Below are 26,981 nucleotides of genomic sequence, written 5' to 3'. Positions count from 1 at the left end.
CTCGTCTTCTTTTCGGATCGTTCTTTCCCCCCCCCCTTTTTTTTTGGGTGGAAAGCGATGAGCTGCCGGGGACAACTATTGTGGCTGGTGGCAACAATCCGCTTTCCACTGCAAGACGGTAACAGCAGAGCGAGAATCCGAAGTGTAAAAGCCAAACCCATGTAGTCGTTGGTTCATGACCCAATTACACCAAATTGGAATGGACAGAATTCTAAATGGCTCACTGCGTCAAGTCGTTGAGAGTTTGTGTGTGTGATGAGGTGAGGTGCAAAGCTTTCATTTATTTCCACTCTACCCGATGCACTTTTGTGAAATGTAGTAAGGCGTTAATTGACTCTAGCTCGGAAGATAAAGGGCCTGGCGGGCACTAGAGCGAGCTAAAAATAGGCCATTAATTAATTGATTCGAGAAATTACTTAGTGTCATTTACATTTCTGTGTATAAAGAGATTTTTTTTGCCTCAACACTGATTATGCACAAACCTTTTAAAAATTCCACCGAAAAATAAGAGTTTTATTCTGACAGCTAAAATACTTTCCATCGCACAAACACGAACAAAAGCTCTTGGGGGGGATATCAGATAAGCTTCATCAATCCCAACAGCAAAGCTTTCTCTCGCCATAAACGCACGAGAATCGGTTGCGTGTAGTTGCTTTTTAATAAAACCACAACATCCGTCAAGCAATAACAAAACCTTCTTTTCGTGTTTTTTCCCGGCCCTTACTTTGACTATGTTCATCACTGCGCTATCCATAAACCAGACTGCTTGCATATGGAACAGAACAGAGACCACAAAAACTCGATGTAAAACTCTTTGCCCAACTACGCCGGCCGTATGCATTTGACGCGTTTAGTTGGCCTTTTTCCCTCCGTTTCTGTCGATGCTCGTTCGAAACGGCGTGGCTCTCCGGGGGTAGAATGTATGATGCAAATAGGCAAGGGCCATAAAATATGGACGCAGCTTTACGGCACTGAATATGTTACAAGAGTTTTGCTTCACATTTTTATTTTTATTTTTTTGAATCGCACCCACTACATGGAACCTTTTTCCTGTGTGGCTCACTGCTCTACCACCCGCTGTGTGCTACAGTCACAAGCATCCGCTTCTTTGCACCAGCTTTTGCTACACGGATTAGACTGTGGTTTTGGGTGCAGATCTTCACTCCCTCCACAGCCCTTATTTAGCTGGTACAAATCGTCAATCGCTTGGACTGTTAAGCAGCATCAAAACGCAGGGATAGCCCTGAAGGAAATGGAAAACAGGATAGTACATGCTTGGACCACGCACACAAACACCACTTTTCTTCATAGTTTATTTGACCCAAGGTCGAAACACTGCCCCGCCTTCCCTATTTGCTGCTTAGCACAGAGGATGATTCTGTTACTAAAGCACAAGCACAATGGTCCATTCTGTTTGCTCCCGGGGCATCCTCTACGCAACCTTCTGGGGGCATTTAGTGTGCTCTTTTACAAGCGAATGGTTGAGCTCAAGCACCGAACAGAAAAAGGGAAAATCAAGCCTTCCCATACTCACACACATACACACGCTAACATGGTTGGCTCACCAAGGTGATAATAATTTTGCTAAAGCGTAGATAAACCCATACGTTGATGAGATCCTCCGAAAGCAGAAATAGATGAAACGCTTCGTAATAGCTACTTTATCCCCGCTCCGGCTTCCAAGATTCTCCATAAAAACCCCAACCCGAACTATTCTCCGGTTCACATCGGGTGCAGGAATCTTTGCTATCTTTTGCGTCGTAAGATAGGTGAACGGATGCCCCGAATTGAAGCAGCACTGTGCTCTCTAGCTTTCCGTTTGTTTCCCCCAGAAGCGTAGTAAAAGCCATCAGGAAGACATAACCAGCCCGAAACCATCACGAATGCCTCGGCCGAAATTGGATGATAATTGGGGTGAAATTAAATTTGGCAATAATTTATTACGCTCCCGGGTGCAAATAGTTCTAGCAAAGGGCGAGTCTCGTGGAAATACACGGCGAATCTTTGGTTGAAGTTTTTGGAGCATTGAAAGCAGCGTACGCTTTGGCGTATTAAACACCCCAACCAAGGTGTGGTTCAAGCTTTGTAAGGATGTTTTCTGCTCTATCAATATTATCATCAATTTTGTCGAAATGAGCAATGGTGCTAGCGTCAGCGCCGCTTATCGTCCTTACAACTGCCGCCAAAACCGAAGCGAAAAGCACGAAAAGTGGCCTCATGCCTTCATTTGAATATAGATTTGATTACAGCAGCACATACACACAAACAGCCACATGCATACATAAGAAACTTTAAGATGATGATGGTCTCTTCTATTTGACCTCACGCACGCACACACACAAACGTTCCCTTCTCTAGTCTTCGTCGCATGTCGCTATGAACCACAGAAAAGAAAAATGATACCGACGGAAAACCTCCAACAAGACAGCACCAGACACACGTACGTCAGAGCTCTCCGGTCTTCCCTCTGGACGACTGTAGGTACCTAATTCCGCTTCGCTTAAAAGCACCGGAACGTGATGCTACTGCTGGTGTCTACTCCGCTGCCGATGCTGCCGATTGCTGGGAAGGAGATTGAATCATTAAACGATTAGACCACATGCCCCGGGTCGGTGCAAGGGAAAAAAGGTCAAACGTATAAAGCCCCGTACGGACAATGTCCCGGCACAGCGTACCGGAAGATGACAGCCTATGGCAGCCCCATGGCACTGCTGCTGACCTAAGCCGATGTCGGGGCCGATGTGAAAACAGATTGTCCATTATCAGTTTCAGGATCAAGTGGTACGCCAGACCCATTCAAGTAGCCTTTCCCTTGTTGGTACGGCAGCTAGACACATCGCACAACGCATCGGTCTTGGGAGATTTTGCACGCGGAAGCGAGACGAAGCTAAAACAAAATCCATCCGAATCCGCTCCTGCACTGGGGAGCATGTGGTTTAATGGGAAAGGAAACCCGTCGCCCCATGGTCTATGATTACATGATTGTTATTGGGCTGCCTGATCGAATATGCGTCGAAAACAAATGGCAACCCTCAATGATTGATCGATTCTGCTCGGGGTGGAATTCGTGGTGAGGGGGAGGAGTTGTACAGGACGATGAATAAACCGAGGCCCGACGTTTTTGGGGCCCGGGCAGGCTTGTGCGAGAGGGAACGGGAGGCCGTTTTTGATCCATTTGTGGTCTGTTTTCTACATGCTGTGCTTTATCGAGAACCACAACAGAGAACATACCACACACAGGGACTCACACACGCGCGCAGAACATACCACAGCTTCATAACGGCGTGTCCTTATGTAACATTATACAGCTAATAAAACGTCTCGATGAATTATTAATACAAAAACTATTATTTAAAAGGAAACTTCAGGCTGCGTACGAGGAGTGCATGGGAGAGGGAAGGGAATGAGTTGGCACTTTTTCTCTCTCCTGCGTCGTGCCAGCCGCAGACGGTAATTTGTATTCGGTTTTTTAATGACGCACAAATTAGTGGAATTGCGTAAACGGCACCACCGGGTAGCAGAAAAGCCGCGACACGACAGCTCATAGCCTGTGTGCTATTAAAATTGCGCTTTCCGAGAGCGGTCTGATTGGTAGCTGGTGTGCGTTGGTCCTTACCGTGGCTCAAAAGGGTTGGGAAGAAAATTAGAAAACAAATGTAGCATAAATACATTTGAATGAGGCATAGTCATAAAGCTTTCATTTTGTTTTTAAATGGAACTTTTGTTGTATCGGCATAGAGCATATCTTGAGCAGCCGGGCGCGTGTGTGTGTGTTGATCAAACATGTTCATCATTGATTTGTTTACCCAAACAAGAGCAAAACATCGAAACATTTCTAGAATAAAATATAAATTTCATATAATAATAAACTATAACTAATCTGTTCCCACTCACAGCGAATCCTCTTGTTGACCTTTTCCATCTTGTAATTACACCGAAAGATGCTTAAACCCTTCCACGCTCTGTAGCCTTGAACCACCTCCACTCTCTCGTCAAATGCCAACCGTGTTAGCTTCCCCAACAGGATGTGGTTTATTTTTGTACCTGAATATTGGCGTACACCCTGACCAGGGTGAAAGTTGGCTTAAAAAAGAAAAACTTTTAACTTACTCTGGTGGGGATGCTTTTGTGTGTGTGTGTGTTTTTCATGCGTGCTTTTTCTTTCTCTTTGGAGCCATTTTACACGTGCTCTCTTGTGTTCAAGAGCACACCATGTTTGCTGCGTGTGTTTATCAGCGAAAATTGGAAAACTTGGCTGGTAAATATTTGATACGAAAATTTTCCTCACTTCATTTGAAACCAATCTAGATGCGGGGAGGTTTTTTGGATACGGGTGTGTTGGTGAGTGCAATCCTTTTCATAGAGGCTTTTTTTTAACAAATACAACATTGATTTTTTTCTTATATGTTTAATTTAAAAATGGTATAAAGAGTAACGAGAAGAAAAGCTTTTAAACATAAAGTATATCAAAGGATACCACACATTATTTGATGAAGCCGCTCATTTATAGACATCTAACGCATGTGACATTGAACTTTTCCTTTTTATCGTCTCTCTCTCTTTCTCTATTAATCGTTCCAATCACACTTAATTAAACACTTGACCAACTTCCAGTTTCACGCTTCCCTTAGAAGAAAATCCTAAATCATAGGAACACTCCACTTCCCAGAGATTTTACGGGACAAATCACGGTCACGATGTCACGCCCGCCCCTGTTGCATGGGACAAAAGTGGAAAACTTTCCCTCCAGCAGCCGAGTCATTATTTGACAAATAAAACAACTCCTCCCACGAGAATCACCGATTTGTAGAGTTTGGCGTCACATTTCGGAGACGAAGCATCGACAAGCCCTTGTTTGCTGCGTGCTTCATACCGAATCCTTCCACGCGACGGGTGTTCCGGTTCAACCGTCAAAAAAGCAACCGCGAAATACCGCGTGTGGGACTGCCGCACTTGAATCGCATGCACACAAGGAGCGAAAAAGAGAGAGTATCACCCTTTCCGATCGTAAGAAGCACGCACAAACGTTTCCCAGGAAAAAAACGCACGATTACGAACCGACGCGGATGCTGCCGGTACGCTGTTTGGTGTAATTTACTGGAAAACTTTTCCTCCCCTGCTAAGCCTGCCCTTTCTCAACCCTTCCCGCTTTGTTGCAAAAGATTGCGTGGAAAAACAAATACCAAACGTGCCACAAGTCGCCTCCAGCTAGTCGAGTGAAATCGAGCAGTGAAAAAGCTTTTCCCAAACGCCCGGCAGTGCGTTGTGTTCGCGATATTTTCCATCCCGTTTTTTTCTCCGACCGGAAGAGGCGGGTGTGTAAGTGGCAAACGCAAAACTTTCGCGGAAAAGTTGCTGTAACGGAATCGGGAAACCTACCCGGGATCGGCATCTGCTGGAAGGCTAAGTATAACACCTTGAAAAGTGCAATTTATTTATTCCTTTCCCTGGGTGAGTTTCCTTCGGGCATGGTGCTCACACAACCACGGCTAAAGGAAATGTTACTCTCTGCTACAGTGGCAAAGCTACTTCATTTAGTGCGTTACCTCTCGAACAAACATTTGCTCAATGGGGTTCCAATCGCACATTTTGTTTGGAGCAAAGTTTTCCCTACCGCCTGCACTGTCTCCCGCCATCTATCGAGCCTACGCTCATCATCGGCTTTCCTGTGTCCCATTGCCGTTCCATTACTCGGAATTCGTTTTTATGCAATGAATATTTAAACGCCAACGCACACCGGAAACCACGGTCAAACAAGTCCCGATAAAGGCCGTTTTTCCCGAAATTGAATTAAAGCATTGATTTCGATTATTCCAATCATTTCCTTACCTACACCTGCACCTGCACCCAAGTTTGTTATTGATTCGAATGTACAGCAATGTTTGTAGATAACGATTTTTATTCCTACCAACGTGAGCTGTCATTTTGCTCTATTTTTGGACCGCGTGTTTGCGGTGTGAAGGAAATATTTGAAAAAAGAATACGTACATGTGAGCTGGAAAGTGTCTCAGTTTGGTGTGCGTTTTGCGGTGAGCCAAAAATACACAATTTTTCCCCGAAAACGACAAGGATCGTAAATAGCATCTTCAACCAAAGGGAGAAAATTCTCCTTTTGTATGTGCTCTCGGGAAAAACTACACCACAAGCATCGTGTAAAATTCCATGTAGTGCATAGGTAATTGACAAATATATCTAGAGTTTAATTTTGAAAGAATTTTGAAGTAAAGGCCTCACCAAAATAAGCTTAGTTGATGACTAAACATACTGCTAAGTCAATAATTTGAACTCATCCGTTCTATCCAGATTTAATTTGATTTACAACAAAGGACCTTATCGGTATTGTGTTGACCAACTAGAACGTAGATGGCTCTTTGTAATTATAAATACACACCGTATGCTGTTTACTATTCATAATGAAAAGCAATTCATACAAAGCGACGAGTGCAATGTCACTAGGCTTTTTTAATTGATTTTGTGTTTGTTTTCTATTACATTTTACATGCATCATGTTAACATGATAATAATTCAGAGAATTGTTACCTATGAATTTCAAAATTGAACAAATATAAATCCTCCGTAGACTTCGTTTATGAATGTATGTATGGCATAATCAGCGATGGATGAAAAAATAACAAATACTTTATCAAAACATACTCAACCTCCCATTCGAACAACACGAGCACTTCTGTTGTCAGCCGTGAACACATCAAACACACTTACATTCATGCCCTTGCAACTCACTTCCCCTCCCAACCCCGTAGGGCAGACAAAGTGTTCCAAAAGCAAAAGTTCAAATATTCATGATTTTGATATGCATTGATTGATGCTCCCTCGCCTGGGTACATGCAAATTTACTTCCCAGACCTAGCAGCATTAGCTCCACTTCTCCATCATCGCCATTGCTAAAGCCCCTGTCGGTAAAAGTCGATTTCTATGTATGCCCCCCTGCCAAGCACCCTTAAGAATCTCTCTCTCTCTCCCTCTCTCTCTCTCTCTTTCTCTTGCTCTCCCAAACATCGTCCTTTCTCACGAAAACCGCACACTGTAATGCACCGATTACATCATGCGCCTGATGAAGTAGAATATGCAACCGAAAAGCATCACCACTGTCACTCAAAAGTTCATCTTCCGCTGCAGCTGCGTTGTAGCCCGGAAGCCCCGGAAGAAGTCGATGGTTTCACGAAAGCGCCCGCGAAACGTAAACGGCACACACCACCGTGAACAAGAAAATCCAATGTCACCTACGGCGTAAGCCGGCTCAAGCCAATTTAGAGCACTACGACGGCGATGGTGGTGCTACGATTTTCTATCCCCACGATCCCGACGACTGACTGGTGTGCTCGTCGTACGGAAGCTGATGAGCATGCCGCTTCGGCACTAAGTGTTTCCTTCAATAATCATCAACCTTTGCCGCACAGGTACTACGATGCAGGGAACAAGATATGGGCGAGAGCAACGGGCCTGATTTATCCTAGGTGACATGAATTTTTCATCGCCTCTTTTGCTTTGCCCTCCCATTGATGGTCGTCATCTGGGAAGAAAATGATGACATCTCTTCACCGAGGCGCGCGCTGTTGTCTGGTCTGTGTTTTGCTGGCAGGGGTTTGTTTTGTTTTAATACACCATCCTCTTCGTATAATTTCCTCGTTCGATGGGCGACTAGCGACTGCGATTGTGTTCGGATGTTGGAGAAGACACATTCCTTGCTGCTACCCCGCCACCAAAACATTCACCACATGCTTTTTGCTTGTTTCACTTTCAGCGCGTTGGATGCGACCTTAAGATTGGCTCGACGAAGAAGATCGATGTGTGCGGTGTGTGCGGTGGCGATGGAACGTCCTGTACGCAGCCACTCTACCAGTGGGAAATTGCACCCATGTCACTGTGTTCCGTAACCTGTGGAGGTGGTAAGTATCGCTCGAACTGTTCTGTTTGTGGCCGATGTGACTGGAATGAATTCTGACTGCCCTTGGCTAGGGGGAACCGATGTACAGAACAGAGAATTTAATACGTTTGGGTTTCTATTTCCTGGTAAGCTCGGCGGGGTTTCAATGTCAGACGTCGGTCGAAGTAAACGTCTTCATTAGAGATGTGAATCTGATCGAAAGCTGGTACCAGTCGTGTGCTTTTCCGTGTTAATCATAGATTCGAACGATTTCGTTTGAAGGCTACACGTATGTCAGTAATTTTTGAGAAACAATACCTTTTACACTGGAACTCTACATAATTATATCCGTATGATTCTCCTAATAATGGTCTGCTTTTCCTGCAAAACCCCGTCCCAACAGCTTGAACAGCGTGAACCACTGGGAGAGCTCATTTTGATTTCACAGCTCAAGGCTCCAGCATAACAGTGTTCGTGAAGAGCTGTCTTAGTATCATCTGTTTCGCTAGAACTTCATCGTTCCTTCACATTCATCCGGCCTGTTTCTCAACTGAATCGAATCGAAACTCCACACGCCATAAACTGCCTATCACACACACACACACAAACACACCACAATACGACAATAGAATTCGATCTGACAGACGGTTCTTCCCACTCGCTTCTTGCCACCGGTTACCAACAGTCCCATATCGATACCGAGATTACGTTGTCAAGTAAAATAATGATCTATTCGATTGATGACATTTTTTCCTGGAACGCATCTTGAGCCTTTTCTCTCTCTCAGTCTATCGATACGTTTGTGAGTTACTGGTCTCGCTTAAAGCACTCGCGCTGTCGTCATTGAAGCAAAAGCTTTGATCCAGACACCCACACTCCGGGTACCAAATAAAAGAATTTTGTCACACACACAAAGACAACAACCAGCTCAAGCCAGAAATGCTTTCCACCAGGCCCAACCGTAAAAACGAAGGATTGAGGAAAAAGAGCTTAAGGTATTAGACTAAAAATATCACCGAAACGGTGTTTGCGCAAGAAATTCAATCACTTCAAATCGCACCGGCACGGGCACAGCATCAAAGGCGTACAACGGAAATTAAAACCAAAATATCATCCTTTTATCCCATCCCACACACACACACACTATGGCTGGGTTGTGGACACCGTTTTCCTTTGAAGAACGTGAAATGACGACCGAGTAATGACAAATCCTTTGAAGCAGATGCAAATTGAAGGCTCTCAGTGGGGAAGGCGACAGAGTTCTCGATACCGGGGAAAATATCATTTAATTATATTTATATCAATTCATTCACCTTTTGAACGGGCGACAATTTGCATTTCCTTGTAATAATCAATACTTAAACGCTGCTTATACTTCACCCATTCGCAGGTTACAAGATGGCCATGCCGACCTGCCGGAACCGCGTGACCGGCGTGGACGTGGAGGAGTCACTCTGCAACGCTTCCTCCCGACCGGAGCCCACCGTCGTCCAGTGCAATACCCATCTCTGCCCACCGAAGTGAGTAAAGCCAAAACTGCGACTTATTATGTCTTTTCCCCCTTTTTTGGTTAATCTTTAATGTCAATTTAATGGTCTATCTTCCGCCAGATGGGTGACGGACGACTGGCGATCGTGCTCGAAACCGTGCGGCGGTGGCATCCGCGAACGGGTGGTGGTCTGTGCGGAGGAAAGCAATGGCGCCAAGAACAAGGTACCGGACGAGGCTTGCCGTGGAGTGAGACCGAAAAATCAGGAACCCTGCAACGTCCAAGAATGTCCCAAGTGGGTCGTCGGCGAATGGAGTGGGGTAAGTGTCGTTCTTCACAGTTAGACATATTTATTGGACGCATTTGGGCGTTGTCCCATTTTTGTGTTGGGGAGCACTTGGGACACAGTACTGCGGTAATGAGTAAGTTTATCATTTTAAAAACCCTTGCCACGTGAGTTGCTACGCCTCAAAACCAGGACAACGGCACAGTAAAACCCCGCTCGGTCCTGTCGGTTCCGGAAGGAAGACTTCCCTTTTCATTACTGCATGTAAAACAAATGCATCAGTGTGTATGTCTGTCTGCAGGCAGAACACTTCCTGGACTGCTCATATAACAACTCTCTGCTCGCGCCCGGTACAGTGAGGGCTATATACATTTTATTGCCTGCGGTGTAACAAATGCACCAGCGACGCATCCATCGACGAAGCCAGTCACCATAAAACACCACACCATCCTTCCAGTAATTAGCCATAAATCGTCGGCTCCACTGAGCGCGTTACGATTGGCAACGCCATTTTTCGGTGGCCAGACGCTCCGGCAATCCATCTCCCAGCCACGACGAATGCACATTCTCTGCCGAGTTGCCAACCGCTTGCATTCATTCGGCCGCCGTCGTCGCCGCCATTCCAATCGCGGTCCAAATTTGTCATTCACCATTGCTTCGGCACTGATGATGGTATATGGGAATGGGGCAGTGGTGAGACGTGTGGGTCTGCGCCAAGTCGTGTCGCACATCGCAATAGGGAAATTGTTTTACTGAAGAATGTTTTATGGGGCAAAAGTTGGCTTCACCAACCGGCCGGCAATGCAGCTGCGGGAAGTGTTGGCCACCATTCGATGGCTCGCTTTATGATGATGATATGCAGCTGTTAGTATAATGGCATGCTTAATGTCCGTACAACACAAACGACAAACCCATCAATAATGGGAACGATCCATTGAAGTGTGCTGTAATTAGCAGAGGCGTTATTGTTCCCACTGCGCTGTAGTGTCGAGGGGAGTAGGGTTCGGAGTGGGTTAGAAAATTGGAACATTCTCAGAATAAAATGTGTCCTGTCCAGATTGAATGTTACATATTGCAGCTGCCATTTGGTGGCGACATTCCGGGAATGGTTGTTCACACATCCGTCCAATGTTCTGTTTACCACCTGCTGAAAACCAAAGACGAAAATTCAAAATCGAAAGCGTTTCCTGTCAAACACAGCCTGAGCTTTTCTCAATATGTTTTTAATACACGTTACAAGTTCCTTGCAACAGATTTCCAGCATAAACGCAGTTGAATCCATCGCAAATCCTTGCGACATTGTTACAAGTTTGCTTATGAATGTTCTCACCGAACGCTGCAACAACTTTTGGCTCAATAACTTCTTGGAAACTTCTTCAGCAATACAATAAACTAGCCTTCCGTGGCGGAAGACACTAACCCATAACATTAATATCCCGTCCCAGCACAGTATCTCAACACATTAGCACGGAAAACACCACAACCAAAAACACAAATCATCTGCACAAACTCGTCTCCTCCTGTACCACACCCACTCACCCACTGTACACGTGCTGCGGGAAATATGTTCCTTTTTCCCAAACGTGTTCATATGATCCAATGCGCGGTATGTTTGGACAGTATCCTCTCACCACTTGCTCGCTGTATGTACCACCCCTCCGGACATTTACGTTCGATTTATCCAAAAGTCTAACTACACACAGCTCATGTTCGACTCCTTGCCAACAATATACTGCACTGAATGATGGCGCGCGTGTCTGTGTGTGTGTGTGGTGTTGCTACAGCACCAGCACCAGCAGCAGCAAATCATTTACGCCCATACAGCAGCTCCGCCGGAAAACGCGCTCACCAGGGAGAAAGATCAAGAAACGGTCGCCCCAAAACGAATGGACACATCGACCCGAATATGATCGAGTGGGTGCTTATGGTAACAACAGTCGTAAAATGGCCGTCTTTATGGCTCTATTTAAATTTGCCGACTCTGTGAATTTATTGCCACAGCCTACGTGTTTGTGGGAGAAGGGACACGGTAGAGGTGGTGGGGTATTGCCGGCGGAAATAGGACTCGCTGCCTTATCGCTGAATTTGTAAGAACAATAGCCTCACACGTGTGTCCTCTGGTCGATTGGGCGCATTGCTTATTGCTTTCAGCTTTTCGCTTGGTCGCTTCGCATTTCGTCCTACTCAAAAATCCTCCTCCTCCCGTACGGCGCAGCCCCTCCAAGTGGTGCGTTTGTTTGTTTGGACATTTTATTCTTTTATATTTGGTGCTGTTGAAGCTGATGGTATAGCTTCGATATTGCTGGTTAGGACATGCGAGCTGTGGAAGTCGAGCCGAACCAGAAGTCCGCCTCAAAGCCTTCGATAACTGAGCATGTGTGTGTGTGTGAGTAAGTTTAAGTAGATTTATTGATTTATTAGGTAAGCGTGTTGTTGGAGATTTTTTTCCTCTCAAAACTCTCTCACTATCAAGGTCCAGCCTACATACGACGACCATTTATGTCGCCAATAAGCTACAACAAACGATGAAAATAAAGATGGACCGCCAGTACACATGCAACCACGACCTTCTTCCTGAGCCCTAAAGTGATTTCGCTTTATTTGCTCATGTTTTGTGATTTTACAACACACTTGCTACGATCCTACCTTCCACTCTCAGCCAGCAAGCCCACGTAAATTACATTGCGTGCCCGCCACGTCCTAATTAGTCCAATCGAGAGGAAATTTACCCACTCGCCAAGACAAAACCAACCACCCGAACAATTTCCTAATGATTGGACCACTCTCTCTCACTCTCTCTCTCTCCCCTATAGTGCTCCGTTTCCTGTGGCAGCGGTATTCAGGTGCGCAGCGTTGAGTGTATGGACACGAACGGCCATTACAGTGCCCAGTGCGATCCGGGAGCGAAGCCAGTCACGGGGCAACCGTGCACCACGGGCATCATCTGTAATGCGGGTTCGGTTTCGTCGGCACTGAGTGGTGGTGCCAACACTGGTACAACGGTTTCGGGCTCATCAAATGCTGGCATCATCGCTGTTCCGCCCTCGTCAGCATCCGACTTCGATGGGCTTACGATGGGCGTCGAGAGTGAGGCAGAGCGGGCCAGCATTTCCGCCATGATGAAAGAGAAGGCCGCGATGCATCACGAGCGCGATCCGACGCTGATGACGTACAACGATCAGCCGTACTATGCACAACCGCTGCGGCAGGATCGGTTACCGAAGGCGGAGAAAATTGTTTCCCAGCGGGTGCCCAGTGAAGCCACGTAAGTATCGTTGGGCTGTAATTTGCATCCACGGGTGCTGCACGGGTGCGAATGTGCATGTACAGTTTGTTGCGAACGGATTGAGTTTCGTGTGGAAATATTAAACGGTTTGCATGTGTTTTTGAGGCTCCAGAATTACATTGGCTGCTAAAAAAAGATCATTATTTCACTCCCATCTGTACAGCACCAGGCGTCTCCACATTTTAGTTTTTGCTTTTTAAAACAGACAACAGCCAGCATGAATTCGTCTAACAATCCTTGCTCTGTTTTTGCTTCACTAATCTCTATTTCAAACAATAAAGTCATCAGTCTAACGACTGTAATCATGCAATTCCATCATGCTCGATCGATAACAAACACCGCATGCCCTATCAAACGTCATCAAACAATTGCACCATAATTTCATGGCAGCATTACACCGTTGTTTCTCAGCACTTTCGTTCAATTGGCCGGGCATGAGTTGACGAAACGTTCGCAAAAGCGAAAGAGCATCCTTTACCTTTTTTCACCCTTCTCATTCACTCAATCTGTCATTGAAAAATCAATTTCTCACCAGACGTGCCAGAGCGCTCACGAATGCATCTGGCAAATCATGCTCATCGCATCCTTATCCTATACGAATATCGCACCGATTTCGATGAATCTAAGTGCTAAGTAGCGCCCAGGTTAACGGCATCATTGCATTCGTCTTCTGCCCTCAAAGTAGGAGATCACTCAGGTTGAATCGACAAACCCTGAGTGCCGTTCCACTACGTCGTCTTTCACAAGTGAAGTCATCCAGCGAACAATTTTCCAACCCTGCACAGTGTGGTGCATGAAAATATTATTTTTTGCGTAAAAAATAAGCCAAATAGGGGGCCAGAAAAAAAATCTTGCTTGTTCCCAAGCCACAAGTCACTTTGCAATCATACTCCAGAAAGCGTATGTCTCATCATCATCACCTCCATCATCATCAACGGCATGTGCAGCAGCATCATTAGAAAGAAGCTTCCGTGAACTCCGGAACGGGTGACGCTTACCAAAACGCAAAAGGAAAACCGTTTCCCTTGAGCAGAATCAAGTCATTCCGATTGCAATACGACGCAATTGAATCGAGGAAAAACTTCACCAAACATACAAAAAAAACAACAAGAAAGCTTTGCAGAAACGAAACGATCAAACCTGCGGATGAAAAATGGATACCATCGAATGGTGCCAGCCGCACGACTAGCCGGCCATGACACAAGCTGCACTCAAGCCGGTCGCGCAACGGTTCGACTAAACCGGCAACGGACTCTCCTCCGATCCGTCAAAGACATTCCGTTCGCGCGGAAAATTCCTCGAACCATCATCGCGTCATTCCTTCGCAGCATGCCATTGCATATGTGCTCCCTTAGCTCGACGTTCGACTTTTGCCTTTCATTTCTTGCCAGAGCTTTTCGCTCACCGTTCTGTTTTTTCTACCTTTTTTATCGCCGTTCCACGCTTACTGGTGTCAGATGAGAACACCTCCCGAGGCGTAGAATTCCGTGCCCCGGTTGCTCGCATCACTGATTGATGCTTTTGTTTTTCCCATGCCAGTACGCCGTACCGTCCGGCACGTTGCAATTGCACACGGCTTCCGACATCAATCATAGCGTTTTGCACAATAATGCCGGTGTACCGTGTGGGGGGGGGGGGGAGGGGCCCGGTTGGTTTTGCTCTCCGGTGTTTGCTGTTCCGTGCTATTTGATTGTGCGCATTTTTCTGGCACCAGAGCTAGAAACACGAAAATTTGTGATTGTTTTGAAGTGTTTGTGCGACCAAATCTCCTGCGCTGAACACGCCCCAAAAGATTCTTTATTTCGTCCGTTTGTTTGACGGGCAAATATGCACGCATCGAAAATGGAAATGACGACACACTAAACTGGGCACTGGTAGCAGCACAAGAGCAACGTATTTTCATTCAATTAAAGCGACACTCGCTCTAACAACAGGTTGAGTTTTCGTGTGACATTAAAGTGCGCGTTAAATCATTAATCTACTTCCGTTTCCTACGCCACTAACACATTTATTATCCATTACATTATCCATTAACGTTCAATTAGGTGTTTTTCGTATGTTCTTTGTTGTCTAATATTTGATTCATGTAATTACATTTCATTTCGATTCTTTAACTAACATTTTCTCTATCTCTATGTAATGATGTATTTTCTGCTCCTTTCTTCTTTACCTTCAAAAATTCGTTCTTCGTCTATAATATACATATATTTCTCTTATCGCTTCTCTTTTTCTCTTTCTCTCTCTTTCTCTCTTTTCCTGTCTACTTCTCCAATCTCTCCTCCTCTCATTCCCTCTCACAATGCTTTTCGTACGTATCTTTGCTTGCGGACTTGCAGCTTCATTCAGGACACCGAATGGTCACCGTGCAGTGTGACGTGCGGCGAAGGGATCCGCCGGAAGCCGTTCCGGTGCAAGATTTTCCTCGAATTTTCCAAGCGCGTCGCGGTGCTAAACGATTCGCTCTGTCACGCCTACAAACCGCTGGACGAGGTGGAACGTTGCGTCATGGAGCCGTGCTCGTACTCGCACAATTTCGAGGACACCTATCTCAAGTACAGAAAGCCAATCATTATTTCGTACATTATTTCTTGCCTTTTTTTGTTTCCTCAGTTGGGTTAGGGTGGTTTTAATTTAGTTAATTTCCTCCATGGTAATATTTCATGTTTTTCTCCTCTCTCTCTTTGCACGTACAGAGATGGAAATCGGCAGAGTTTGGAAAACATTAAGGTACACGTGTCCGTCCCGGGCAAGACGTACTCCTGGCGAGAGGAAGGCTACACCAGTTGCAGCGCGTCCTGTCTCGGCGGTGTAGAGGAGTTGATAATCAACTGCGTGCGAGATGATACGAACAAGATTGTGTCTCCGTTTCTCTGCTCGCCCGAGACGAAACCGGAAGCGCGCATTCGCACCTGTAACGACATCCCGTGTCCTCCCCGGTGGAACTATTCCGAGTTTACACCGTGCTCCAAGTCGTGCGGCTTTGGGATACAGACGCGCGAGGTGACGTGCATCCACGAGGTGACAAGGGGAGGAGAAAACACAATGATCGTACCGAATAGTATGTGCACGACGAAGCCACAACCGGACCGACAGTACTGCAACATCATCGACTGTCCTGTCCGGTGGGAGGTGTCCGAGTGGAGCAAATGTTCAAAGTAAGTACCTGCAGTAACACATCTTCTCGAACAATCAAATAATCGATACTGAACTCAACTTCAGATCTTGTGGCGGAGGTTTCAAGGAGCGGCGCGTCGAGTGCAAACAGATCATGGCCCAGGAGCACAAGGTAGAGCGACCGGCATCGATGTGTCCAAGCAGCAAGCCGCCGGACAAGAAACCCTGCAACACCAAGGCCTGTGCACCGGAAGATCAGCGACCGCCGATTGCGGGCACCAACTCTACCTTCATTCAGCATGACCCCAAGAAGAACAAGATTACGCTGAAGATTGGCGGTGCGGCGACCGTCTTCTACGGCACGCAGGTTAAGATCAAGTGCCCGGTGAAGCGATTCAATCGCACTAAGATCCGCTGGACGAAGGATCAGCAACCGTTGCTGAAGACGAAGAAGATCAAAATGTCGAAGAAGGGCGCACTGCGCATACTGGACGTAACGTTCCGCGAGGCTGGCATCTACACGTGCCATGCTGGGCTGAGCCATGCGGATCTGAAGCTGGCCGTCAAGGCGAAACCGGGCGGCGAAAATCAGCCGAACGAAGATCACGATCGACACCGGGGAGCGGATCCGAATGCACTGCTGGCTAACTCGTACGCCATGGCCAATGGGAATGAGGAAGAGAAGAGGTAAGAGAGATGCTTCCGAGCATGCAAATCTTACATTCATTGACTTTATCTTAATTCTTAGTGGAAGGAAGAATCGAGATCGCAATCGGGGGAGAAATCGACAACGACAACAGCAGGATACGCTTCTAACTGAGCACGGCGATGGATCGGATGATGAGGTAAGTGACGTTCTCTTTGAAATATTTCTACTACTTCAACCAGAAAGTGGAGGTAAAGGATGCTTACTGAAAACCAAACCAATCTGCTGCGAACCGTATGGAGTAAGCTTTCTGCTAGTAATACATTAAACATACGCTCCCCACTATATCCTCCTTTGTAAGCTATATTAACCCGCCGATCTGTCTCTCTCTCTCTCTCTTCTCTCTATCACAACGCTAATATCAACTCTTTAACTGAACTTCTCCGTCACTGAATCAAACAAATGAATAATCAATCCCCTGTCACGTCACGACCGAAAAAGGAACCCCTGCGGTCACACTCGCAAATGACTGTGTCGGGCAGTACGGTAGCGTCGGACGCGTCGGCCGCGGCCAGTTCCGGCACCCGCACGTTACCGTTGCCCCACTTCCAGCACCTACTGGCCGGCCTACAGGTGAGATGAGGAGTTTTACCAAAACTTTCACCGAAGCTACACCGGAAGAGGGGAGGGATACATTTGTCCCACCTTTTGTGGTGCAGAGTTTGTAAACGAAATATTAGCACGCCTCAGTTCACGCCTGCACAGCACGCAGGTTGTCGTTGCATGGTTTCGCTTTGTGTTTGTCTTTTTTTGCACGGTTTTCTTTGCACGGTTTATGTTTCTGTTTACGTTTGCATGATTGTGTTCAATGTTGTGTCTTATGATTTGTTTCGCCATGCCATAGAAGCAAAATTATTTCTTTCCCTTGCTGCTTACACCACCCACAGCCGATGTACTCTACACTGTAAATAGCCTCCAAGAATGCATCCCTAAAAGCGTATCTCTGTACTTGTAGAGATATTTCATATCCTTTGCGGTTTGGCTCTTTGCTGTCTGTTTGCATCTCTTCGAGTACAACGCAATGCTTTTGTTCTGTAAATGATTAGTCCATCTGTTTTTCTTCGCTACTGTTCTCTATCAATCCTCCAACGAGCCACTCGTTCTGCTGTCTCGTATCTGAAACACCACACAGGGATCTGGCTCCTTGATGACGTGAAAAAGGTTTCATCCATCACAAATCACATGAAACCTTCCGGGAAAGGGTTTCCCGGGGTAAAAGGATCCCACAAGGACATCCATCCCTTTCCATTAACATCGTTTCCATTAACATCTGCATTATTAATATGTCTTGCAATGCAAAAGGGCCCATGTGCAATATTACATGTGCTACATTTTTTCCTCGCATGAAACCAGCGCATAAGCAGATATTTATCATGAATGTGTTTGCCTATAAATAAAATGCGTTTATGTTTTCATTTGGAAAGCTCCAAATTTTTGGCATCACATTTAGCCATAATCCTTTTCGCACCGTTCGCAAATATGCAAGCGTGGCACAACAGCAACAACAAAAAAATCAATCAGCAAACATATAAATCAGGTAAAAATAACACAAGCATTCATAATCACCCAGCGGGCAGTTCAGCCAGCGGCAAACATTTCACACGCCATTCGAAAGAGCCCTCCACGAACCGCAGACCCGAATGGGGAAACCAGGCGTGGAGGCGACAGCGACGATTGCAACGATTTGCGGTGCCGGTTTAATTAAAAGCATTCATACGAATGGAATGTGTCAATCCGGTATTTTTCATTCGTAAATAAATTATTACGGAACATAATTATCCCCCTTTAATCTCGGTCGTGTGTGGCGAGGTGTGGGGCTGGGTATAATATTCAACCGAAAATCCATAATGACCGTACCCCGGTTTCGCATATGTGTTTGTGGGAGATGGAAGTGCTGGTCCTCCCCTCTTTATGGTCCCGGTTTATAGGGGAGGGAGAGGCTGGGGAGAGCTTTCGGCCCATAAAAAAGGACTCAAACCCACCATAAACGATAATATGCAGTACGCAGTTTTCACAAATAAACAAAAACACAGCCGCCCAACATCCGGCCGCACTATCGGGCGGAAGAGATCAGTCGATCGCATTGTCACTAATCGCTCGTACGGTTTGACAGTGGCAAAGCTAATGGGTGCGTTTATCACTGTCAATGGCCTTTTATCACCCTTTCTAGTGTCCGCGTTCGCTGCCCGATGGGGAAATCAAATCCGAGATTTAAACAATCCGCCGGGATTACTAAAACTACTTTTATCTAGCTTGGTTTTTATGCCTTCACACTCATAGCAATTCAATGAAATGGCAAACAAAAAACAGTGAATTCAATTCACCCACACCCTATCACATGTAGCCAACGCTCAGTCACTCGGCTCATAAAATGGAACGACGGTTTTTTCTGCTGGGATAATTGTTTTTCGATCGCCACATTACGTTCGACGTCAAACAGCTGTCGTTGAGAATGGGGGTGGAAAAATCAAACTCTGCCTGAAATACGTCCCGCAAGACTTAAGAGCGTTTTTTTTTTTCAATTATGTTGCCATCGTGGTTTTGTTAAACCAAACAACACCCACTTTATGGTGAGTTGGGCGGCACAAAAAAAAAGCGTTATGCGTCACGCTTCCTTTCCACTCCCGAGCGACCGCAGTGTCGTTCGGGTTGTTGTTTCTCCGTGCAGTCACTTGGTTTTGGGGGAACATCAACCACACAAATGTCCTTGATCAAAATTTCACCGGGTTTGCGATTAAGCGGTTGAAGTTGTTCGACCGCCAGACCAGAGAAAGAGGAGAGTGAAAACGTGAAACGATTATTTAAAAAAACATACTCCACCACTGCACAACAGGTTCTGCACTGCCAAATATCTCACCACGCTGTGCTCGCTGGTTGGTAAACACGATTTATGCTGTCCACAGGACGGCGGCGGCAAGGAAGAAGAATGAACCAAAAACAAAAAAATGAACGAAACACCCGCGAGAAATACTAATTACTTTAATTAATTATCGTTTCGTTTTGGAGCCAGTTTAAGCGATGGGCATTGGTACAAGTAAAGTCGAGTGGTTGAGTGGTGGTGCTGTGAGGTTTTTTTTAAATATAATTTTGTGCTTGTTTCCGAAATTCGCTCGCCCAGAGGTTCGTAATTCGTGCCCCAGGGCGATTGCTGTGGGGAAAAATATTTTATGTTGCGGGAAAGCTTCATCCATACCTCTCCGTACTATAAGCATGAAGCGTTCGTTTGTGTCTGTGTTGTATGTTGTTGTTTTTTATTTTATTACACCGTATTGCAATCACCCAATTAGGACATGTTGTTGATCAAACGTATAGTAAAGCACAAACCCGATATTATACTTTGAATTTTTCTCCCTTCTTCTTTTCCTACCAACCGTCACCACTACCCGTATCAATCCTTTCCTCCTTCCCGTAACCCTAACGCATACACACATGGACACAAATAGGTAATTTTCCTCAGCCTAACTGTATTTATTTTTCATCTCGCTCTCATTTCCTGGAAAAGCAGTGTTGTTTTTGATAAATGGAGGACAATTTTCACATCACTCATATCATAATGCTCCAAACTCCCGTGCCTAGCACAACCCCACATGCACTGTGATGAAAGGGTATAAGTGTACAGCCAATCGCCCACAATCTCTCTTTCTTTCTCTCTCTCGTTCTCTGTGTATAGTGCATACTTTCATCAAGCACCTTTTGATTTTTGCAACAAAACTCACCAAACAAATCACCTCTCAATGCCGGTCGATTTTTTTCCCGGCATCACTTATTTAAGTCACCTTTTCGTACGCTCTTTTCCTAATCAATAACAATTTTCCCCAGCGTTCGTACTAATTTTCTCTCTATCTCGCTTTCTTGTCCGTTTGCTTCTTTTCCTATGATAGCTTCTTTGGCCATTTCAGACATTCAGCAACAGTAAGAACTACGGACAGCAGTTTCTTGCCGAGCGCGGCTACGATCCGTTCGATGGGTCGATCGGGAGAGGGGATGTGGAGGACGACGAGCCACCGAGGCCCATGAACGTGTATCAGCTGCTGAAATCGCGCCACACCAGTGAATCCGTGGACGAGCCAATGATCCACGACGGACAGGCAACGGAGGGCTACGAGTTCGAGTGGATGACAACGCCCTGGTCCGAGTGTTCACAGACATGCGGTGCCAATGGGGGAGGATACAAGGTACGATGAGACACGCTGCCTTCCGTCTGACAGTGCGTGGCATTAACTTTCGATTAAACTTCAGCTCCGATCGGCCCACTGCATGCTACGGATGAGCAATTCCAGCCGCACCGTCGACAACAGCTTCTGCGAGGACGCTGGCCTGCCGGTGCCGGAAACGGTCGACAAATGTGGCAACATCGACTGTCCGCGCTGGGTGACAGCGGATTGGAGCGGCTGTCAGCAGTCCAAGTGCTTCTCGTGGCACACGGCGCTCCAGCGGCGTGACGTGTACTGTCAGTTCGATGGCGAGCGTAGCGACGAGAAGGTGTGCGAGGACCAGGAGAAGCCCGTCACCAAGCAGGAGTGCTACAACGAACTGTGCAAAGGTGTTTGGCGTGTCGAGCCATGGTCAGATGTAGGTTTTGTCTAGTAACTGTATTTCGATATAACATAAAAAGCCCGGAAAGAATTAATTTCGTTTTTTCTGCTTCTCATTCTCATTCGGCAGTGTAATGCGGCCTGCGAAGGACAGGGCATCAAGTACAGGATACTACAGTGCGTATGGTACGGCACGAAAAAGCCGGCAGGCAACGCGTGTCGTGAGCTGCCCCGACCAGCGGTCATGAAAGTTTGCAAAGGACCACCATGTATTTCGAATCGTGAGTACACCTCCGACCTACGATCGAGCTCCTCCAGCACGACTTTATTAACACTGAAATTCTTTCCCTTTACAGTTTCGGAGTGTAAAGACTTGTCGAGGTACTGTAAAAATGTAAAAAGCATGGGCCTTTGCAGACTGCACCGTTACCAGCAACAGTGTTGCAAGACTTGTAGGTTTAATATTTACCACTAAGGATCGCAAAGAACGAAAACACCGGACTGCCAATCGATACCGCGCTGGATGTGGCGTTTGTATGACGCTTTTGGAAACTTCCGATGATGTTCGGTGTATTTTGTTGGAAAAGCGTCTCCAGCCTCCAATAGGATAAGCGCGGCAAAAGGATGCAATCCTTGCTGCTCCTTGCCTGTCCACTCTTTCTTTCACCTCCAGAACCACCAGCGCCAATGGCCCCGGTATACACAACTGAAACTGAAACAGCAACGAACTTGTGTATGATACGGAATAGCTATTGACACCTACTACCGAAGACTTATTTAAAATAGTCAATTATGTGTACTTGACTATGAGCGTTGCTGAAATCCAGCCATCCACACTTATAGAGACAGCACGGCGCAGTACTTGGATCAAGGTGCAACTGTTAGATTATTGTTGAAGGACTTCAGTGGAGTAAACTGAGAGCTAGTACTGCAACAGAAGACACTCTGTTTTCCTCTGAAAGTAGATAATGTACTTTGGACAGACGAACGATGTAGCAAGCTGGTAGCATACACACCCCCCAATCACACGACCTACACGACCACCAGAATGCCAGAGGCGTCTGTTTGTTAACTTCGCAGAACTGTTGGATTCTATGTATATAGGTAAAGCAAAAGGAGGAAGATATTATAGAAAAACCCTATAAATATAAATATAAATACATATAGACGCAAGCATAGGGAAAAGCAAACCAGACTCCACAAGGCGTAGCACTAGGTTTAGGTAATATTTGATGAGCAAGAGGGAGACCGAGCGAAGAAGTGAACATAGTAATATATAAATTAAACAGATCGACTCTAAACAAACGAAAGTTCAGGTTAGCTCAGCTCAGCTTACCGACTTGATGAACGAAGGACAGCAGATAGCAAATTGCCAGCACGCTGTCGTAACGCTTCTGTAAACGTTCAGTGCTTTTTGATAGTGGGGATAGGTAGGTGTGCTGCTGCAAGTATTATCGTGTGTTGAAATAGAAACCATACCCACTCACACACACACAAACATACACACATCTATTTCCGCTTTGAAAATGAGTCATTTACAGGTAAAATCACATTCTTCTTCATCTCTCACCCATAACGTCGATTTCCTTTTCGTGAACTCACTCTCCCAAGTTAATCAGCCAAAGGAATGTATTCTGTCGACATCTGAACCAATCCATCCGCTATTTCTACACCGTGAGTCCTTCTAGTGAGCCTAACAGATTTCCAATAACTTGTTACTTTTGCTTACCCTTGCAGTGGAACGTATTTCCCCATGTTCATAACATCTATCATTCAACATCAATTGTTCCTTTCCATACTCCCATACAAACAACACCTCCAAACTATACGCTATGTAAGTGAAGCGGTATTTAAGAAACTATCCAAATAAAAAACCAGTGGGAACAGTATAAGCGGGACGAACATTTTTTGGCTGCCAATGTAGCGGTCCCTGCAAACCATGGCCAGTTTGCCACCACACCCTAATCAACTCACACTAAGATAAATCTTTTTTCCTTTCCAACGCTTTCTAATTATACTATTTACTCTCCCCCTTCCATTTCCTATTGTTCATAAGTAATCATACTCTTCAAACTCTAACGAAACAAAACGCGTGCCGCGTGCGAAACACCCGTGCCGGAAATTTCATTTCGTTCTATACACAGGGTCAGACAGAGGAGCGTTAGTATGAAAAAAAAACGGAAAAGTAAATGAAGATCCAAAGTCCAAAGCAATGCAATTTTCCATAGCAAGCGAGACGAGGTAAAAACAAATTCGGAGCGAATAGAAATGACTATCATGTTTTAGGAAGCCAATTTCGGAGCAATCGTTGGGAGTTGGAAGCAGAGCGATTATTGAATAACATAAAACACATGAGTAAGAAATAAAACAAAAACATACAACAAGAAAACTCGTTCTTCTTTACATAAAAGCAAAGCAAAACTAGAGGTAAATGAAAAGAAAATATTGAAGCAAAGACCAAACGATAATGTAATTCACCAGACAGAAACAAATCAAAGCGAAGTAAGCAGGTAAGCATTCACCTATTTTCCATTCCAAACAAAATGACTGAAAAATGAACTGTGTACATAAGGGCATAGAGAACTCTGCCGAACAAATCATTGGTCGCCAATGAGTTGGAAAAATTGAACAAAACATAAGTAAAAAGTCGAATTCAAAGGGATTTTCTCCATAAGTTTTGTGGTGCAGATTCATATTGAACTGGTTGATTTGCTCAACAAAGTATTACCACATTTCAAAAATGATTCCTGCCTTCTGTTTCGTTTAGTGTTTCTTTCTCATACCATTGCATACATTGCTCTCTAACGATAACGATTGACGATTCAACTAAACTAATGACAAACGAAAGCGAGGACGTTAAAACAGTTTGATAAATATAAGATCTATTAACTTAGTTAGAAAAAAAGGAAATAACTATATAAACGAAAAACAATCGCAAAACAAACCAGCGAATGTGCGACTATGTTGCAAGGGCGTGAAAACAATATAATAAACACAAGAAAATGAAATTACCCAATAAAACATATTTGAAAAGCCTAGATGACACAGCGAACCATCGGATCGTTAGTTTAGAGGAAACAAGTACGTTAAAACGTTGGAATTAAAGCGAAGCTGCAACACATCCATTTCAAACTGCAATTGCTGATGTGGGATTGCAATGGCAAGCCCTCTACAGAGCTACAGTTTAATCTTTTGCCGCAAAAACCGAACGCAAAATAATTATTCTACACATGCAACCGAACGGAGCAAATAGTTAAAGTAATTAATAACGATGGTATTATTGATAACAGAACTGCATAAAGGTGGTAGTGATGAGATTCCTGTAAATTTGAGATAAAAAAAAGAATACATAGAAAATAAATAAGGAAACATAGGATTGCACTGATGAGCGAGGAGTAAACATTTGTAAGTTAAGAGAACACTAGCTACACTTAAGGTAGCAGACTAACTATATTCGAGCTCTTGATTTCCACTCATTTAAACTCTTCGTTTCGCTTTGCTAGTTGTGAATAGTTTTCAAACTGTTCGTTTGGTTTGATGTTTTGGTTCAATACGTTTCATTACCACTTTATACGTGCTAGACACTGCTCCCCGTAGGAAGAAAATTATTAGCAAAACCGTTTCACTATGCTCCTGAGCTGAGAGGCTCCAGCAAGTGTGTTAGAGACAAATGCAAGTCCCATGGGATGGAAAGATTGTGTGCAAGAGTGCATTCATGTAAAAATGTGATACTTTTCGCCCAGCCATTGGCCCGGCCAAGTTGTCTGTTAGAGCAGTACGGCAACAACGCTGCCGGAAGTTTGTATGATACACCAGTGTAACCAAGCAAGAGTGCCGATAGCTACTCGAACGTTAATTATTTAATGCTGTTTCATAGATACATAGTGTGCTACTGCGCCAGATGATGAGTCAACATATAGAGCGATCGTGTGTGTTTAGTTGATCATGAGAAGAGAACTGTAACTAGCAAACAGATGCATTTAAACGCCCCTCTTCTTCTCTGTTTTCCGTTTCAACAATCAAACAACGCAAAACCAAAAATTTAACCCGTCGAAATACCCCATCCCATGTGCGGGTCACAATTTAAAAAGCTTTACCCATGTTTCATTGATTTCCGATGCTGCCGTGTTACCGCGTTTCAGTTGTATGGACAAAACCTTCGGCTCTAACTGAAATGAACAACAATTACTAACCCAAACCAAACCTAGAAGTTGAATACGAATGACGATGGTACTAAAACGGTGATCAAACGGATTCTTGCGATTAAAAATAACCAAACTCTTGTCATCCAAAGAGGAAGAGGAAAAGCGTACGAATAACATGAATATACCGTGGAAACTAATTTCATCTATTGCGAGCTGGTTGCTTATTTAGCCTTCCGACAAGGAGAGTCGATTAGAACATTTTCTTCCCATAACGAAACAGAACAACATTGCAAAGCCAACTAACATTCAACACACTAAACAGCAGCAGATGCAGCATCAACAACAAGAAACAAACGACTATATTTATGATAATTATACATTTCACTGTAATATGATTATCATTAATATTAAACTATTATACAATTTAAAACAAAATCATATATAGGAAGGTTATTAGTTGAACAAGAAAGCTTCGGGATGCGCCCGAACGCCCTGATCTGCTGTGGAGAGGTCTACGTCTAAGCTCTCTACGCAACTATTGGACAGGCGAAAACTAAAACCAGAACGGCAATACACACATACACTTTCACACATACACACTCTCACAGGCATAGCAGAAAGTGTGGAAACATGAAAAAAGGGGGAAAATAAAGTATTTTTTATTTAAAATGAAACCAAAAACTGCTCAAATGTGTAATGGAAACTTTGATTTTTTTAAAGTGTTGTTTCATGATGACATTTTGACATTTTACCGGAAAAATAACTGCCAAGGCATAGCTTCTGAAACAGTGAATGAACCACATAGATATGTTGTTTAAAATCTGTCCTCAAGATTCACGATAACTTTACACTGTGACATGCGCAGTACCACTGTGTGCGTGCTGTGATGTACAGTGCATTGCATAAATATAATGTACCGTTGCTAAACTCATAGCACATTCCATACCAAATGAAACTAGTGTTTCACAAGGCTTAATGCAAGACATTATTTAATGAGCTCAATTAGAATATTACTCTTCAAAGATATTTTAGAAGTCTGTGCGTTAACCTTTCAATTGATCTCGTTGTAGTCTCCGAGTAAATGTTATGAAGAGAAAGGAGGAAAAAATTGACCATTATTAAAACTTTTTTCATGCTTATTTTTCTCTCATTTGATCTCATAATTACATCATCGCAGGTATCGTGCTACATCTTCTATAATTCAATTAAAATCACAATGCGTCATAAATCCCAACCGATCAACCCCACGCACACGTCACTCATTCATTGATCAGATTAGATTTCATTCAACACTGCTTCGCTCCGGCAACAGCACCGTTCAGCTTTGCACCAGCTTTATGCTACCAGCGATGAGCTCTAGCCCTGTTGGCGATATTCGTCGAGCAGAGTGCCGTGGCAGTGGGCGGAGCGGAAATCACCTATTGACAAACCAAATGTGTGCACATGCATAAACCCATTGTCAATATATGAGCACATCCTGCTTCAATGTTGCCCCCGGCTAGAAGCTGTGGCCAAATCGACACATAAACACACTC

The 26,981-nt window shown here is 44.8% G+C and overlaps 1 protein-coding gene across 5 annotated transcripts in view; it reads left to right on the top strand.

Annotated features, from left to right (window-relative positions):
- LOC120900798 (protein madd-4) overlaps nucleotides 1–23,469 on the top strand; it is a 123,115-nt gene extending 99,646 nt beyond the window's left edge. The window contains exons 8-20 of one of the 5 annotated variants that reach the window (XM_040308266.1): nucleotides 7,763–7,907; nucleotides 9,276–9,405; nucleotides 9,496–9,694; nucleotides 12,474–12,925; nucleotides 15,283–15,498; nucleotides 15,640–16,101; nucleotides 16,166–16,747; nucleotides 16,809–16,905; nucleotides 17,208–17,339; nucleotides 20,666–20,941; nucleotides 21,006–21,338; nucleotides 21,432–21,582; nucleotides 21,658–23,469. In XM_040308266.1, coding sequence (XP_040164200.1) covers nucleotides 7,763–7,907; nucleotides 9,276–9,405; nucleotides 9,496–9,694; nucleotides 12,474–12,925; nucleotides 15,283–15,498; nucleotides 15,640–16,101; nucleotides 16,166–16,747; nucleotides 16,809–16,905; nucleotides 17,208–17,339; nucleotides 20,666–20,941; nucleotides 21,006–21,338; nucleotides 21,432–21,582; nucleotides 21,658–21,776 — 3,294 coding nt within the window. In that variant the 3' untranslated portion in view covers nucleotides 21,777–23,469. Of the gene's footprint in view, nucleotides 1–7,762; nucleotides 7,908–9,275; nucleotides 9,406–9,495; nucleotides 9,695–12,473; nucleotides 12,926–15,282; nucleotides 15,499–15,639; nucleotides 16,102–16,165; nucleotides 16,748–16,808; nucleotides 16,906–17,207; nucleotides 17,340–20,647; nucleotides 20,942–21,005; nucleotides 21,339–21,431; nucleotides 21,583–21,657 lie in introns of all 5 variants that reach the window. The other 4 variants (XM_040308265.1, XM_040308269.1, XM_040308268.1 and 1 more) reach the window with 4 other exon arrangements.
- Nucleotides 23,470–26,981: the final 3,512 nt, after the last annotated feature.

The sequence above is a fragment of the Anopheles arabiensis genome, chromosome 3, assembly GCF_016920715.1.
Source record: "Anopheles arabiensis isolate DONGOLA chromosome 3, AaraD3, whole genome shotgun sequence".
In the NCBI taxonomy this organism is placed as follows: Eukaryota; Metazoa; Arthropoda; class Insecta; order Diptera; family Culicidae; genus Anopheles; species Anopheles arabiensis.
Note: the sequence above shows the minus strand (reverse complement) of the source record. Positions and strands in the feature narration are given on the sequence as shown.